The 15,553-nt window shown below is 46.7% G+C and overlaps 1 protein-coding gene across 8 annotated transcripts in view; it reads left to right on the plus strand.

Annotated features, from left to right (window-relative positions):
• Positions 1–15,553, plus strand: part of ERI3 (ERI1 exoribonuclease family member 3) — a 128,637-nt gene that overhangs the window by 25,363 nt on the left and 87,721 nt on the right. For all 8 annotated transcript variants that reach the window (XM_055341579.1, XM_055341578.1, XM_055341583.1 and 5 more), the window contains 2 exons: positions 7,598–7,714; positions 14,147–14,206. In XM_055341579.1, the coding sequence (XP_055197554.1) occupies positions 7,598–7,714; positions 14,147–14,206 (177 nt within the window). The remainder of the gene's footprint in view (positions 1–7,597; positions 7,715–14,146; positions 14,207–15,553) is intronic.

Consider the following 15,553-nt stretch of genomic DNA (forward strand, 5'->3'; position numbering starts at 1 on the left):
TCAGTGCATTGTAGGTGGGATGTCAGTTTGTGTATTGGTTGCTCCATGGTCAGTGATTTTAAAAATCTACCGTCCTACCAGCACAACTGTTTTCCTGTCCTGGCTTCTGGCCAGTTGCTTCGTACAAAGAACAGGGAATCTATGAGGCACCCCATGGAAATAAGTCTTCTGTGAAGAGACCAGCAGCCCCTTCAGGAGCAGGTGCTCCCAAAGCCCAGATAGTTTATCTGGTCTACTTCCCAGAACCTCTGTCTACTTGAGTGGGCCTGGGCCTGTTTTGATCACCTGTTACCCCAAGGTAGCAGATCTTTAGTACAGTATTTGCACTGATTGGGAAAATGGTCTTTGACTAACCAAACCCCTGATTCATCTTGTGATCCTGAGCATGTTACATGACTTTTCCTCACCTTATTGGTTGATTAAATAAATAGTCATTGACTGCATGTGCCCAAGTCCCAGGATATGAACTCTGGACCTGCAGAATGAGGGAAACTGAGGTGGAGGCTGTCCTGATGAGAAGCAATATAGCATAATAATTTATAGAGCGTAGATTGCAGAACTGGGATCTGGATTTGAACCCAGTCTCCATCACCTACGAACAGTATGACTTGCCCTTAGGCAAATTACTAGTACTCTTTATGCTTCAGTTGCCCTATTGGCAAAAAAGGGGATTAATCATAGCACCAGTCTTTTTTTTTTTTTTTTTTTTTTTTTTTATAAAGCACCAGTCTTAACAGGACTGTTGGGAGGATAAAATGTAAGTGCTTAGAACAGTGCCTGACATGTAATAGCTATAGGAGTTAGCTCTTATTAGTAGAATTAGTACTAGTAGTGTTCTTACTCATGGCCTCATTGCAGGGTATTGGGATATAGCAGGTGGCTGGGAAGCACGCCCTCCTTCAGGAAACATAGAGAAAGCCTTTAGGTCCTCTATCAACATAGTGGGGAGAGCTGAGGCACCACCCAGAGAGATTTTTTTCTCTCCACTGGAATGGTAAGTTGGACTTGGCACCCTTCCACTTCCACACCCTCCCTTGGTCCTGCCTCTGGGGGGCTTCTCCTACACACAACCCCAAGATTTGCTTAAATTAATTTTATGACCAATATATATACAGGTAGCTACAAAGAAATCATTCGGTTGCTTGCTGCCCTGAAGGGTCAGCTTCACAGAGGCCACTAATATCTGCAGTTATTTACAATTGAGTACATAAGAATGCTTGAACTGAAGTGGATCCAGAGTCATGTGAAGGTAGACACATGTGTGCACACTCCTGGGTGAGGATGCAGTTTTGGAAACTTTTGGTCTCCTTCATTTATTGGTATTATCATTTTGTTTTTTAAATTCAGATTTCAGTAAAAGTAAATTATAAATCATCCTGCACACCATTCCCTGCCCCCTAATAAAGAATAGCAGTGTCTATTTTCAGCTTCTTTTCTACATTTTAATTGCTTTGGGGTCTATAGGGATAGTGAAAAGGGACATGTAGGTGAAAAATCAGCCCTTCCTTGTCCTGAAACTTCGAGCATCAGCTCTCATCTGTCAAAGTGTAAATCAGCAATTAAAACCCAAACAGCCAAATGCCAAAGATGACCCGAAGCACAAAGCAACTGACAAACAAGTCCGGACAAATCGACGGGTAATTTATAAGCTTTGCCCTAAAATCTAATTATTTGGCAATTCGAATTTGCAGCCAGCCAGGGCTCGGCAATAAATTTAACCCGCCATAAATTATTTAGGAGCAGGCTGTGGTGTAAATCAAAACCACGAGTGTTTGTTTAAGAAATAAGCTCCTTGTGCATAAAATGTCTTTTTTTTTTTTTTCCTCAAGGGAGAAACTGTTAAGCAAACTGTGCCCTATTCGTTGCCCAGTGCAGCCTTCACTTTCCCCTCTCAGCTTCCCCTCTTCCCTGTGGCCAGGAGGCTCCTTGATCCCTTGAGGAAGGGCCGTCCTTTGCATGGAATTGGTAGCCAAAAACCAAGTATTTGCATAAAACTCATGTTTTTGCCATGTACTGCCTTTTCTACCTTGTGTGATGTCACTTTTGGATCTATCAAGTCTGTGTAGGGGTGTACACGTTTTGGAATTTTTTTCAGAGGGATGGAGGGAAGGGATAGATTAGTTGTTACCATCTCTAAATTGTAGGAATGCCAGTTCCTAGCTTGAGAGGAGGAAACTGTGAAAAATGATTTGCCGATTCCTTATTTCAGACAGGACCATAGAACCATCAGCTCAGGCAAAGGAGAATCTGTTCTTTGGAGAAAGGGTCTATAAGAACACGACACTATTAAGCCTTCTGTCCCATTGTCAAGAAATTCCAGCAGTCTAACCTAAGTCCCTTCTGCTTAAAATTCTTTTGTTGTTGTTCTATCTTCAAATATAATCTTATCACTGAAGACACTTTAGTTGAAGGGAGTTTGAATACCCTGAAAGCAACCTACACGTTTATTTCTTGTAATCTACTGATTGTAGGTATGAAATTGTGAAATTTCACTTGCGATGCTATTACACTTTTGTCCTCAGTTAATCAAGACAATCTCTAGTATTCCTTATTGAGCAACTAGAAAGCAACTGTGTCTAAAACCTTTTCTCCAACTTTTACCTCTGCTCTCTTAAAAACGTAAAAGAATATGTGGTGCGTCCTTTTTATCTGCTACCTTCACCTTAAAAAACAAATTAAGGCTTGCTGCTGGCACTTTATTGAGGGAGACAACAGACGCAGTAGGTTTGGAACCCTGGATACTTTGAGAGATCCAAGTTCTGAGGCTTTTGTCTTCAGTTGTCAAGTTGTGGCTAGTTCCCATCCACCACCAGTAGACCAGCTTTTTCTGACTATTGTGCTCTGTCCTTGAACAACCTACTAGTATAGGTAGCTTGTGGACAGTGTAGGGTGACCAGCTGTCCCAGTTTTACCTCTGAAATTTCTGTGTTCAGAAAACCTTGGTCTGGACAGACAGAAAACTGGGATGTTTGTGGTTTGTAGCAATTGTGGAGGGAGGATGAGAAGCCACTTAAAGATGAGAGACAAAAGTGCTTTAGGGTGTTCTGTGTCTGGGTTTGAATCCTGGCTCCACCACCATCTATATACCCTGTTTTTCACCTTCAGTAGATCACTTTGCCTCCCTGGTCTTGTGGATAGCTCTGCAAAAGCAGAGATGTTTCTGTTAGAACCATGTACTTGGCTTCCATCTTTCCATTTATTGGCCCCTTCAGATGTTACTCAGTAGACATGGAGAGAACAAGGACAGCTGGGTGCTGAAGATGCAAACCTAAGGCTCCTGGTTCTCACCCTCCCTGAGCTCAGAGCATAGCGCCATCTGTGTCACCACAGTTGCAGTGGAGCTTCTGCAGCAGTGGGCTTCCAAGACTTTCTGCTTGGGTAGGCCACATTCAGGGCTCCTGTAACTGAGAGCAGCCTCTCTTGCTAGGAGACAGCAGACCGAGCTTCCTAAGGACACCCTTTCAGGCTGGAAGAATCAGCTCTTGACCCGTCAGATTTTGAAAACTGCGAATTTTGTTCTCTTTAAATCTCATTTCCACATTTGGAGTCCCAGCTCTGCCCCTCAAGCAAGTTACCACTTCTTGGGCCTTAGTTTATCTGTAAAATAAGGATCCTAGTGATTCCCACCTCCTGAGTTGTTAGGAAGCTTCAATGAGTTGTTAGGAAGCTTCAATGAGGTCGTTCCTGTTAAGCATTTAGCAGTCTGCCAGCCATGTGGTAAAGAACAAATGGAAGGAATGAAATGATTCCATTTTCCATGTGTCCCTGAGGGTGTCGGGCCAGCTCTTCTTTACCTTTTGCCCAGACTCCAAGCACCTTAGACAGAGGAGCCATATCTCATTGTATTTGTCTATGTGTCTATACCCAGCCCCTGCCTGGTAGATATTAGGCGCTTAATAGTATTGGTTTATGAGCTGCTGCTGCTGCTGATATGACCTATCTTCCACGATTAATAAGGGTACGATAAGAAAATGTATTTGCAAGCACACTGCAAGTTGAAAGTCCTAACACTCAGTATGTCCCCCCACTAAGATATTTATCATAGTGCATCATTATTTGTTCAGTATCTTCTCTGCTCACTAGTCTGTGCACTTCTCCAAAGCAGAAGCTACATCTTCTCTCTAAATCCCACTCCAACGCTGGTACAGTGCCCTGCACCCAGTAGATGCTACTCAGGCAGTTTAATTGAATGCAAATGACGTACGGATGTAAGGAATTGTGAAACTGCTCTTAGGGGAGCAAGAGAGAGCTGGTGAACATACAGTGGTTCTTCTTTCCTTCCTGGTGCTACCTCTGCAGAGGTAGACACTCAACTACTAAAAACTTCTTCCCAGGGGAATTAGGAGATAGAGAGGGAAAAAGAGGAGGGGCAGGAATAACAGTTTCATTATCGGAGTAAGCCTCTAGAAGATAGCAGGGAGGCACAGCTTCCCAAGCTCCTGGTTGGAATTAATGTGATAGCCCTGTAACTTTGTTGTTACCATTCTGATCCTCATGAACTGAAAACTGCTGAAGTGTTTGGCCTCCTGCAGGTGCACTGGCTGCAGAGTCCTGCCAATTTGGTAGATATTAGGGTTCCTCTCCCATGAATGGGCTGTTGAGGCCAGTATTTTGAGGTTCTGGGCTTGGTTGGGTAATATGGGAAGGTAAGAAGTACCTAAGTGAGATCCTTTCTGCTCTGACTCCCCAGGGGGGTCTTCTGTCAGAAGCTCCTCTTTGGCACCTCATTGGCTTAAATGAGTCTGCCAGTGTGCAGGGCCATTGTTACAACAGCTGCTGATGGTGCTGAGAAGTCCCATGCAGAGTCATGTTCTAAGATTGGCTCTTGAAAGTCCCTCTTCTTGGTCTTGAGGAGGAGGTGTGGCCGATGGACTAGTGACTCTGGAGAGGTATGTTTATCATAGGTCCAGTCCGTTGTGTCCTTGACGCCCATGCCTTTCAGGGATCTCCCCTTCTTTGTGCTTAGAGCTGAGACTGCCTTATTCTTCCTCTCTGGGAGGGTACAACTGAGGGTGAGCACAGATTAGCTCCATTTCACTAGGGGTGAGGAAGCCATCAGCAAGAGAGCTTGAAGAGCAAGCTGCAGTGGGGAAACCCAAAGGCCAGGTTTTCAGAGAATCTACTGGGGATGCCAACTTGGTGCTGGTCAGAGCAGGAGCTGAAGTGCTTACTATTTTATAATAAATACTAATGAAATTCTAGATCTATAATAACATTTAGATATCTAAAACAAACCATGTGCTTGTAAAAAAGTGGAAAGAGATCAACTTTAAGCCATAAATTCTTGGTAATAGAGGGTTTTTTTTTCTATTTATGTTTGATAGATATTTTTGTTTCCAGAGGAATGTCAACTCCTAATTTCATAATGTATCATGGGCTTAAGAAAATTGAATTTAATAAAAGCCAGAGATGAATGGCATCCTTAAAGGTCCCAACACTTGTCTTTATTAGCAGGACAAACTGCAGGTCTCCAAACACTGCTTCTCTCCAAATGAAAGTTTAAATGAAAAGTACAGTTGTGTCACAGGTTAAATCTCATTGTGGGCCCAGCTAACATTGTTAGTGAGGAACTGGCTGTATTTGTTCTTTAGACACCAGGGCAGCCAAACTCACCAGGCAGTGGAGCTCCTATTGGGGAAGTGCTGCTTTTACATAGTGGGAGAAGCAGGATACATCAGAAATTCGGGTGTCAGATGATTCCCACTTCAGAGTTAGTGCTTGGAAATCTTGGATATCTGGTTTTTCAGGGGGCCCGATATCTATCTATCTATCTATCTATCTATCTATCTATCTATCTATCTATCTATCATCTATCGTGTGTGTGTGTGTGTGTGTGCATGCGTGCATATGTGCCTCCATTTTATTTTTCAGCACAAAATTGTCCATCAGGTCTGCTAAGGAGTGCTTTGTGAGGAGTGAGAGGGGCCCAGGGAATTGGGGGATAAGCCCCCCCTTCAAGTTGCAAGGAAAGGTATCACCTACTCTAATCAAAGCTGGGGCCTCCTTGCCATGCCCCCTGTGGCTCAGCCTTGTTACCCTTCCTATCTCTGGGGGCTCCTGTCAGCCTCCCCATTTTGGGGGATCAGCTGGGGAGACCATGCAACCAGAACCTTTGGATTTTTCTGCCTTGATTTGGTCTTCCATCCTGCTTTAATGTGTTGGATAAAAACAGATGCTTTAAAAACAAGCCCGATAGTCATTCATAGGTGTGTTTGAGGGAGGGGCTACCTGGCTGCCCTGGGATGTCAAGGACATTGGCTGTTTCTCCTGTCTTCCCACTCGTCCACATCCTGCACGTGGTCAGGTGTCAACAGCTTCTGTGCTGTTTCTCCAGGCTGTCCCTGGAGAGAACCAGTTTGCCTTGATTTTAGTGGTACTAGAAAGGTCCCTTCCAGACCTGGGGACCTGGGGTAGGGATGCTACTGGAGCCGACTGCTGGGGCCACAGAGTGGGCAAAGCCCCCCTTCTCTCTCTGCATTGGAGGCCTTTTCCACATGCTAATTTTACTCGGAGGATTTTGCTTTTATTTATTTTTTTTATTATTTCCTATTTGTCTCTTCCAGATGTTTTCAGGGCAGTTTTTTTGTGTTGTAAACTAATTCCATTCATGTTTTAAAAATTTATGAAAGCGCTAATAAAAATGTCAAAGTGGTAAAAATGTTAGCTTTTCCTCTGCTTTGATTAAATTTTGCAAACTGTTTTTGAATATTAAAAAGCAATAATTTTTTTTATTCTCTCTCCTCACTTTCCCTTTTCTCTCTGGTGCGTGTGTGCTCTCCTGCCCTTTCCCTCTCCCCCCTCTGGTGCATTCCTCCCTTCCCAGGAGCGATGTAGGAGGCATACTGCACAGCCAGCATTCTGCAAGCCTGTTTGCACACCAGGACCTTGGTGCTGTGCATCTCTATTAAATAACGGAGACAAATTAATCTTAGAGACACCAAACAAATTGTCACTCCTCCTCTTTCTCTTCCATTACGTTCCAGTGGACTGGGAAGGGCTGGCTAAGTGATTGCGGGGAGCATCCTGGGGGAGGGTGTACTGCCTGAGAGAAAGGTGGGAGGCATTAGCTCCTATTACTCTTACTCATTTTGCTTCTTCTCTTTAGTATCCCCTTTGGCTTTATTTATTATTTATCCTTTTTTTTTTTTTTTTTTTGGAAAACGAATGAAGAAACTCATCGGTTCTGCTTAAACTTTCAATGCAGAAGGCTCTGATTGGTCTTATGGCTGGTTGTCTAGGTGACTGGAGATCCAGGCCATTCAGGGCAGAAGGCTGAGCAAGGGGAAGGGGCGGGGCTACTTTTATGGGCTCCAGTGAAGGCTTCTGGCAGAGAACCAGTTGGGGTAACTGGGGCAGCTTGTACTACTGTCTTCTTTCTCCTTTCCAGAGATGGTGGGGATCTAGTCCTGTCACCTGTGAGGGTAGTAACAGCAGGAAGGTTAGGGTTAGAGCTAAGCTGGCACCATCTTACTCAGTCTTGGGTCTGGCTTGGCAGGAGCTAATGAGTCCAATACACTGTGTCATTCTTGACTCTGAGTTATTTGAAACGGTTGGTTAGAAAAAATCATATTCTTTTTCTTTGTCTTTGCCATTCCAGGAAATCATCGAGTTCCCCATCCTGAAGCTAAATGGCCGGACCATGGAGATTGAGTCTACCTTTCACATGTATGTCCAGCCCGTAGTCCATCCACAGCTTACTCCCTTCTGTACAGAGGTAAGGGCCCTGGAGCTGGGCAGCACGGGCTGCTGGGACAGGAGCCTTTGGGTCACTGGTGCACCATACATGCCACTTTGGGACAGCTTTAGTCCTCCTAGTGGTTACGACAGGTGTGCACTGGACCCAGCAGTTGGCCTTTTACAAAGTCTCTCACTTCGCTTGCACCACTGTGGTCACTGGGGACCCAAGGAGAAATAGCACAATCTGTCCCAGCTTTCCCAGTGTTTTCCCTTCCTTATAGTCCCTGCCCCTCCTGGTGACCAGGCACTTGGAGTGGTGCACCACTGCAGGGTGGTGGTTCTGGGAATCAGCTTCTTTTCAGTTCCATTTCCCTTGGCGCCTCCTGATGAGAGGTGAAGATTGCAGCTTCTTGGAAGGACAGGTTATGTTCGGGCTCTCTTAGCTTCTGGTGAGGTTTTCCTGTCCTTGAGCAAAGCGGCCCTGCGTGAAGCATTGATTGAGTTTGTAGGAAGCACAGCTCCATCGTTGAAGAAAGAGAGGGCAGGCCAAGTGGGGTATGAGGCTGAAACGTCCTTATCCTTATCCTGTGCAGGTGTTGTACTTGGCCAGCCAGCAGGTTAGTATTGGCCCCATTTTACGGATTGTGAAATTGGGCTGAGATCTTGATGCTTGCTAGGGGGCTCAGAAGAGCTAATGGAAGCAAGGAGGTGCCCCTGAAGAGGTCTTACTCTTGAGACCCTCTGTAACTGCCTTCTCCCATGACCTATCATGTTAGGTACTCTGGTAGCCACAGGCTGTGGTGGAATCATAGACCAAGTATGTGTGGTAGTAGAAGTCATGGGAAAACATGAGTGTTTCTGGAATGTTTTTAAGAATTTGGGGCTAGAGTACATTTGAGACTTCGTGCTGTCATTTAGAGATCTTTCTGCATATGAGTGAAACATGAGGGAGAAGTTCTTGAATGATCCCAAAAAGATTGTCTTGGCGTGGTGAATGCCTGCCTGCCACTGGTGGGAGGGCCCTGTGGGCTCTGAGGCTGCCTTAAGCTCAGATACAAAGTTTCAGGGGTCACTCCTGAGCTTGATGCCAGTGTTTGCCACCCAACCCACACAGGCCTTTAGGTGCAGGAATCCATCTGCCAAGGTGTGTAGTCTCTCACCCCCTTCATTGTTCCCACTAATGTTGAGATTCCTGCTCCCTCTGGGATCTACCCTTTCCCCCCTTGCCCCTGGACATCACCTGTACCACCAGGGGGCGCTGATCTGCTCTTTTTGCCCCTTGTGGGAAAAAAAATCACCACTTTAATGGTGAAAATCGCCTTGTGGAAAGGGAAGACTTTCCTAACTTAAGCCAGCCAGTTACCTGAGCTTCCACTGGACTGAAAATGGAGTATCCTCTTGTGGTTCTCTTCCTCTTTGTGAGCGGATTCCCCTCCTGGGGGCTCCAGCTGCAGCTAAGCTGCGTTTGGGAAAGGTTGCTAGTAGCTATTTAGGGATGGAACTCAGCCCCACGCAGGGGTGATGCTTGAGAGTATTGGGGAAAAGGGATCTTTTTGAGGTCAGGGCTGCTGTTGCTGCTGCTCTGGGAGAGGGGAGGAGAGATTGTGAGACTGATGAGAGTTGTATTTCTTTTTTCTGGAAAGTTTCACTCCAGGAACACATACATAATTTAGAGGGCAGGCGGCATGGTGGGGTTGGGACTGTTGTCCTGAAGCCTTATCTGAAAGTGAAGGTGTAACTGTGGCACCTAGGGTGCCGTTTCACCTCAGGCTTCCAGAGCCCCCAACTCTCCCTGCCTTTTTGTCCAGCCTCACATCTCCCTGCTTCATGCCCTGTCACTTCCCCCACCTAAGGTTGCCCCCTCCCAGTCTGCCTGTGCACATGATACTCTTGCCTAGATGCTGCTCCCACTCTCCTCCCCCACCCCTGCTTGTCCTCTAGGACTTGCTTAGGGTCACCTTCTCTGAGGAGCTTTCCCTGAGCCCCTGGCTGGTCCCACCACCCAAAGCACTGATCAGATGCATTATACTGTATTTATTTACATGTCTCCTCACTAGACTGTGAGTTCCTTGAGGGCAGAAACTAGATCTGATCCATCTCTGGCCCATCATTAGGGTCTGGTGTCAAGTAAATGCTTAAGACGTGTTCCTTAAATGAATGAGATGAGTATTGTCAAAGAGTGTCCAACAATACCTTGTTGCCCACTGCCCTACCCCCCCCCAAGTAACTGTCCTGCTAACACATTCTTTTGAGTAAGTGAACTCTTCTCAGATCATCTAAATATTATCCTGTCTCCATATCAGATGGAGTTGTAATGTCAAGAGAGGCATGGACACAGGATGGGGGCCTGTGGTCCCCACAGTGGTGGGACCTTGTCCAGTGTGGCAGTAGCTGCCTTTGGGGTAGAGATAGAGATCATCATAGTCAGAGAGAATCTTTCCCTGGTGCGAGGAACAACCCAAAACCTCTGGGTTGTGCCTAAGCAGCTCCTCTAGTAGAATTTTCTGTTGTGCACAAGCAGTTCTTAAGAACCCTGGCCTGTGTGCGTGTGTATGCATGCACGCACGTGCACCTCTGTGTACACACAGGACACCTGAATACCTATATAAGCACATGATTGTGGGGGGAGAGACAGGCTCAGTTCTGGGCAGCAAGAAGAGGGATTCTGTGTCTGCAGCCCACATACAGACACTCTTACTGCTCTGTGTAATGGACATGTTGTTAACCTTCTTGAGATCTCTCCTAGTTCCAGTTGACAGTCTGCCTGGAGACTCGTTTCTGACAGAGACGGGATGGGATAAGTTTCATCCCTTCCAACCCCTTTCCCTACCACCTCTAGAGTCTACTCCAACCTGTCAGATCTCTGCCTGTAGCAGCTGGGCTGCTGCACAGTCCCTGACCATGTGCAGTCTTTTTTTGTTGTTGTTGTCACTGTCTTGAAAAAAACTAGGAAAAAAATTTACCAATTTTGCTAAATGCCAGTAAAGGGCTTTGTCTTGCACCTGTACTTATAAAGGGTGAGATTTATTGGTCTCTTTGTCTGAGGAGAAAGAGTGGGTCTGATTATCAGATTGCACACCAGAGACAAGTGCTTATGTAATCAACAAACTGTCTTGGTGTCAGAATACGATTGTGTTGGAGATAAACTGAAAGGAGAAAGCACTGGATGCTGACATGCTATTGGCATTGAGTGTCCTGGGCTGCTTCCTGTAGTTGCTAGTGTTTATGATGAAGCCAGCTCGTCCCTGGACAAAGCCCTTGTGTGGGCAGGGGATCTCAGTAACCAGTCATGTTATCAGTCCGGGTCAAAAGCCTCTCGCCTTGTGGTTTCCGAGTCTGGAGAAGCGGGAGTTAATCTGTAATCCCTCGGTGAAAGGAGCCACAGAGCACACATTAATTCTTCCTCTCACCTCTCCAGCTTTAAGTGGTTAAGGTCTTTGAGCTCTGTTTAGCCTGTGAGCCCTGGTTCTCAGCTTAATAATACTTGGCTTTGCTCTAGTACCTTTCATTGTGAGGATGTGAAAGCTTTTTACAAATATATATTAACCCAAGTGGGATTGGGTTTAAACTGCAGCATGAAGGATTTAAGTTATGCCTAAGGTAGAACTTTCCAGTATTTATTTTTTTAAATTGGCTCTCTCTTTCATGGCTTCTTGTGTAAGTCTTAGAGACATCTTATAAGTTGTCAGTACCAGGTAAAAGGACTCATTCTTTTTTTTCTTTTTTAAAGATTTTAAAAAAAAAATTTATTCATGAGAGACACACACAGAGAGAGGCAGAGACACAGGCAGAGGGAGAAGCAGGCTCCATTCAGGGAGCCCAACATGGGACTCGATCCCGGGTCTCTAGGATCACACCCTGGACTGAAGGCAGCGCTAAACTGCTGAGCCATCGGGGCTGCCCCAAGGACTCATTTCTTAATTTCACACTCTATTCATCTAGTGCCTTGGAAGAGCCAGCAAGATGTAGTCCATCCTTTGGAAGGATTCATATGGGGAAGTAAGGCCTCCCCCTGGAAGAGTGCCTCTAGCTGAACCAATAGTTCAAGCCCCTGTGTCTCTGGCGATTGAGTTCAAGCCCTCTAGGAGCTCAGCTGTAAGCCATGTCTTGCTGAACCACAGGTGGTCTAGAAAGCATGGAGAGAGAGGGAGCTCAGGCTTGGAGAGGCTCCTCCAGGCTGGTAATTCTAGGATTGCTGACCAGTGGACAGGAGTGTGAGAAAGCCCCAGGCCCCTGGAGCCCTACCACCTACGGTGGAAGAAGCAGGCCTAGTCTGTAGTGAGAGACTGCAGAGCAGAGCTCTAGTTTTCCTTTTTAGGGCAGTGACTTTCTTTCCCCACATTAGTGATTTTCCTGGGGCCCAGAACAGGTGCTTGTGGGATACACAGATGCTGACCTAAGGCCCATCTCCAAGGAGGGGGATCTCTTGGCAAGGGTGCCATTGGTTTCTTCTGTGAGTGAGCCTTTCTGGAAGCCCTTCAGTGTTCAGCTCATCCGAGTGACCCTTGCATGGTGTAGGAGTCGAGAAGTGGTAGACCTAACCTTGCCCCACAAGACTCAGACTAGATGTGAGACTGGCACACAGACCCCAGAGCTTTCTACGTAAGAGTGGCTGTAGGTTTTCCAGGATAGTCCTGACCCTAGCTGTAAGCTTGGGGATATGGCTTGGCCCTGGAAGAACTAAGCAGGAGAGGAGGAGGGCCAGGAAGGGCAGTGGTGGGTACAAGGGTGCTAGTCAGTCATCTGGGTGTTCACCTGGAGTCAGCCACAGCCTACTCTGGACTCTAGCCCCTAAGTGCCTGAGACAAAACACAGACACTGCTGTGCTATGACACCGCCTGCTCAGTGTGGGGCTCTGGAAGGTGTACAGGCTTTGGGTGCTGGCTGGGCTGGGCATAGAGGGGCTGCCAAGAAGAATGCAGATTCCATGAGGCAGGGATTTCATGTTTTTCCTTACGACTAGATCCCTAATTTCTGGAATGGGGCCCAGCACATTGTAGGCTGTCCATGAATAGCTGTTGACTAAATAAAAGGAGAAGTCTTAGCACTCCAAGATTAAAGCCGCTGACCCAGAGCTCTTTCTCACCCCTCATCTGCTAGCCCCACTCCTAGCCCTCAGTGGACCAACTTTTCTTCTCTTTGGCTCAGGCCCTCCCTCTGCTGGGCAGTTCTTTGGTCTCCCAAGCAAAGAAAGGGTGTGGAGGTGCCAGCCGGGTGGGCATGCTGTGGGTTAAAGCCTTGCGAAACAACAGTGTAGTTAATCTTTCTAATTTATTTTCCTTTTAGACCATGGGAAGTCTGTAGGCAGCAGCTGTTACCCAATTAAAATACAGATTAATATAAAAACAGTTTCTGGAATATAAAATAGAGTGGCTGTGTCCTTACACTTCCTTAAAATACCACCTAATAATGACTTGATGAACTACAGAAACCCACCTAGAGGAACTCAGCGTTCTTAAAATGAAAATTTCTTCCCTAAAAGGTGTGTATTACCATTCCATGTAAGTCGCTATGAGAAAATAACCTTCCCTCTTAGAGCCAGCGGTTCCTGTGAGTTGGGTATTTGATATTCATTAAATGTAATTATAGTTTAATTGGAGTTTAATCCCCCCCCAACACTTAAAAAAAAAAAGAAGAAGAAATTCCCCAGCAAGCCTGAGATCTTACTCTCTGTAGAGGTAGCCAGGGGCACATTGGACATGGTGATTTCCAGCTGGGTCCAGGTCTGTGGCTAGGGGCCTCCTGCCTCAGATCCCTGAGGCAGTTTGTCTTTGTCTGTGTTCCAGGGATATTTTCACTTCAAATCAAAACAAAGCAGAGCAAAGTAACAAGCTTGTTTGAACCTAGGCCTGACCTGGGTCGAGCAGCCTGAGTCAGTTGTTCTGTAGACCAGGTTCCTTTATTAGGTCTTTCGTCTGAGTTTCCCCATCAGTTAAAGGATCCTATTTCCTGCTTGCCTAGTTGGTATTGAGGGCCCAGGTATTCAGGGTAAAGGGTGGATGCCTGTGGGGCTCCCCTGGTTCTTCACTGATGTTAGAGGAGGAAATGCTGGACATTGAGACCCAGAGAAGGGGTGGACTTGAATCCAAATGTGGCTGCCCTAAGTTCTACAGGAACTTCTGTGAAGCTTGGAGGTAAACTTTAGATTCTAATTTGGAGGGATTTATTGAGCCTATTGAATACAAGACACATAACATCTTTTTTTTCCCTCCCAAAATGAAAGCTGAAATAGGTATGAAACACACCCTGCAGTCAGCATATAGATGTGTTTCTCCCTCTCGGGGCAGGATATTGTGGGGAAAGTTCACCCTGTGTCCTGGGACTTCATTCCCAAGGCCTCTGGCAAGTTCTGAGCTGAAAGCAGTGCAGGCCAGGGCCTTTTGTAGAATGAAAAAGGAAAGGATCCAGTCCGGCTTTGAGACTCTGCACCCTGCTGTTCCACCTATTGGCTGTTTCTCTTTCCTTTCAGCTCACCGGGATTATTCAAGCCATGGTGGATGGTCAGCCAAGCCTGCAGCAAGTGCTGGAGGTAGGTTGAGTGACCTTTAATTCCTGACCTCTGACCCCTTCCTGCTGCCTTTCTCTCCCCCCTCCCCTCCTGAGAATGTAGCCGTGTAATTTGACTATGATTATGGCTTGATTAGAATAACATTTGCTGTCACATCAGTGACATGCTGTTGAGAGTATCGAACCATTGATCTGTCATCTCCAGCTGTTCCCGTCAGGGTTACTGGCAAGATGTCCGAGTGCTGCCCCGAGTTCCACACAGGCTCCCACCCCCTCCTGGCCCCTGGCCCTCTGCTGGGCAGCCCAGGCAGCCTGGGCTGGGCGGGTCGGGAGGAGGGGAGCTGAGCTATGGCACTGCAGAACTAGCCCTGGGGACCGAAGGTGTTTTTGTTTAGCTTTAGTGTTGGCTTCCTGTGGCATGTGAGCACTTCATTAACTCACCCAGAACTCCCCATCGATGGCTTTTGTTTGCTGTCAGCTCCTCCAGGAGGTGCGGCTGGGCCCGCCTGCCCCACTGCAGCTTGCCACTGGATGCATTGTGCCTGTCAGGGGTGCAGAGGCTGCACTGGGTAATGATTCCTAATCAGAATAATTACAACAATTGCCCATGTGAAGGAAATCAAATTAAAGGCTTTAGAACCCTTGGCAGAGACCACACTTCTAGGATGTTCTCCTCAGGGAGCTGGAAAAGGTTAAGACGCTGCTTCTTATGCTCCAGCCTGAGGGAATAAGGATGGGCTGCGCTTGGCCTCAGCTTGGCTCCCACCCCTTTTGGCCTGGGGGTTTGCATTGAGGGAGAGGATCCCTCTCTCCCTCCCTCCTCTCTAGGGGGAGGGGAGAAGAGAAAAAAGCCTGTGGATCTCATTAGGTGCTTTATTTATCTTTACGACTAGTTAACCCAAAGCTCAGTTCCTATCAAAGCACAGGAGAAAGCAGAGTATGGGGGGGGATAGCAGGACACATCTGCATTGCTGGTATTCAGCCTAGAGGAGGTTGGGTGGTGGCAGGGGAAGGGAGGAAGGTCTCTTTATATAGCCAAGAGGCCCTGTCCCATGGGAGAGAGAAATGCAGACTGAATTTCCTGGGGTTCCCCAGGATGGAGTCAGGTTTAATCTCACCCAGTGGCAGGTATGCTCCCTAGGTTCTGTGACTGGTCAAATTCTGGGTAGGGTTAGTGTTAGGGTACCTGCAATAGGTTGGAAGAAGAGAAGATGAGCTCTGAGGTGTCTCCCAGTCCTACTGACCCTCTTTTTTTGAGGGGAAATTCACTCCTATTATTGAGGGGTCTCCTCCACATTGACTGCTCCCTGTAAGACTAGACTCAAGGAGAAAGAGGGGACTCATTGTTTCCTATGGTCCAGGCAGGGCC

The sequence above is a fragment of the Nyctereutes procyonoides genome, unplaced genomic scaffold (genome assembly GCF_905146905.1).
Source record: "Nyctereutes procyonoides isolate TBG_1078 unplaced genomic scaffold, NYPRO_anot_genome, whole genome shotgun sequence".
In the NCBI taxonomy this organism is placed as follows: Eukaryota; Metazoa; Chordata; class Mammalia; order Carnivora; family Canidae; genus Nyctereutes; species Nyctereutes procyonoides.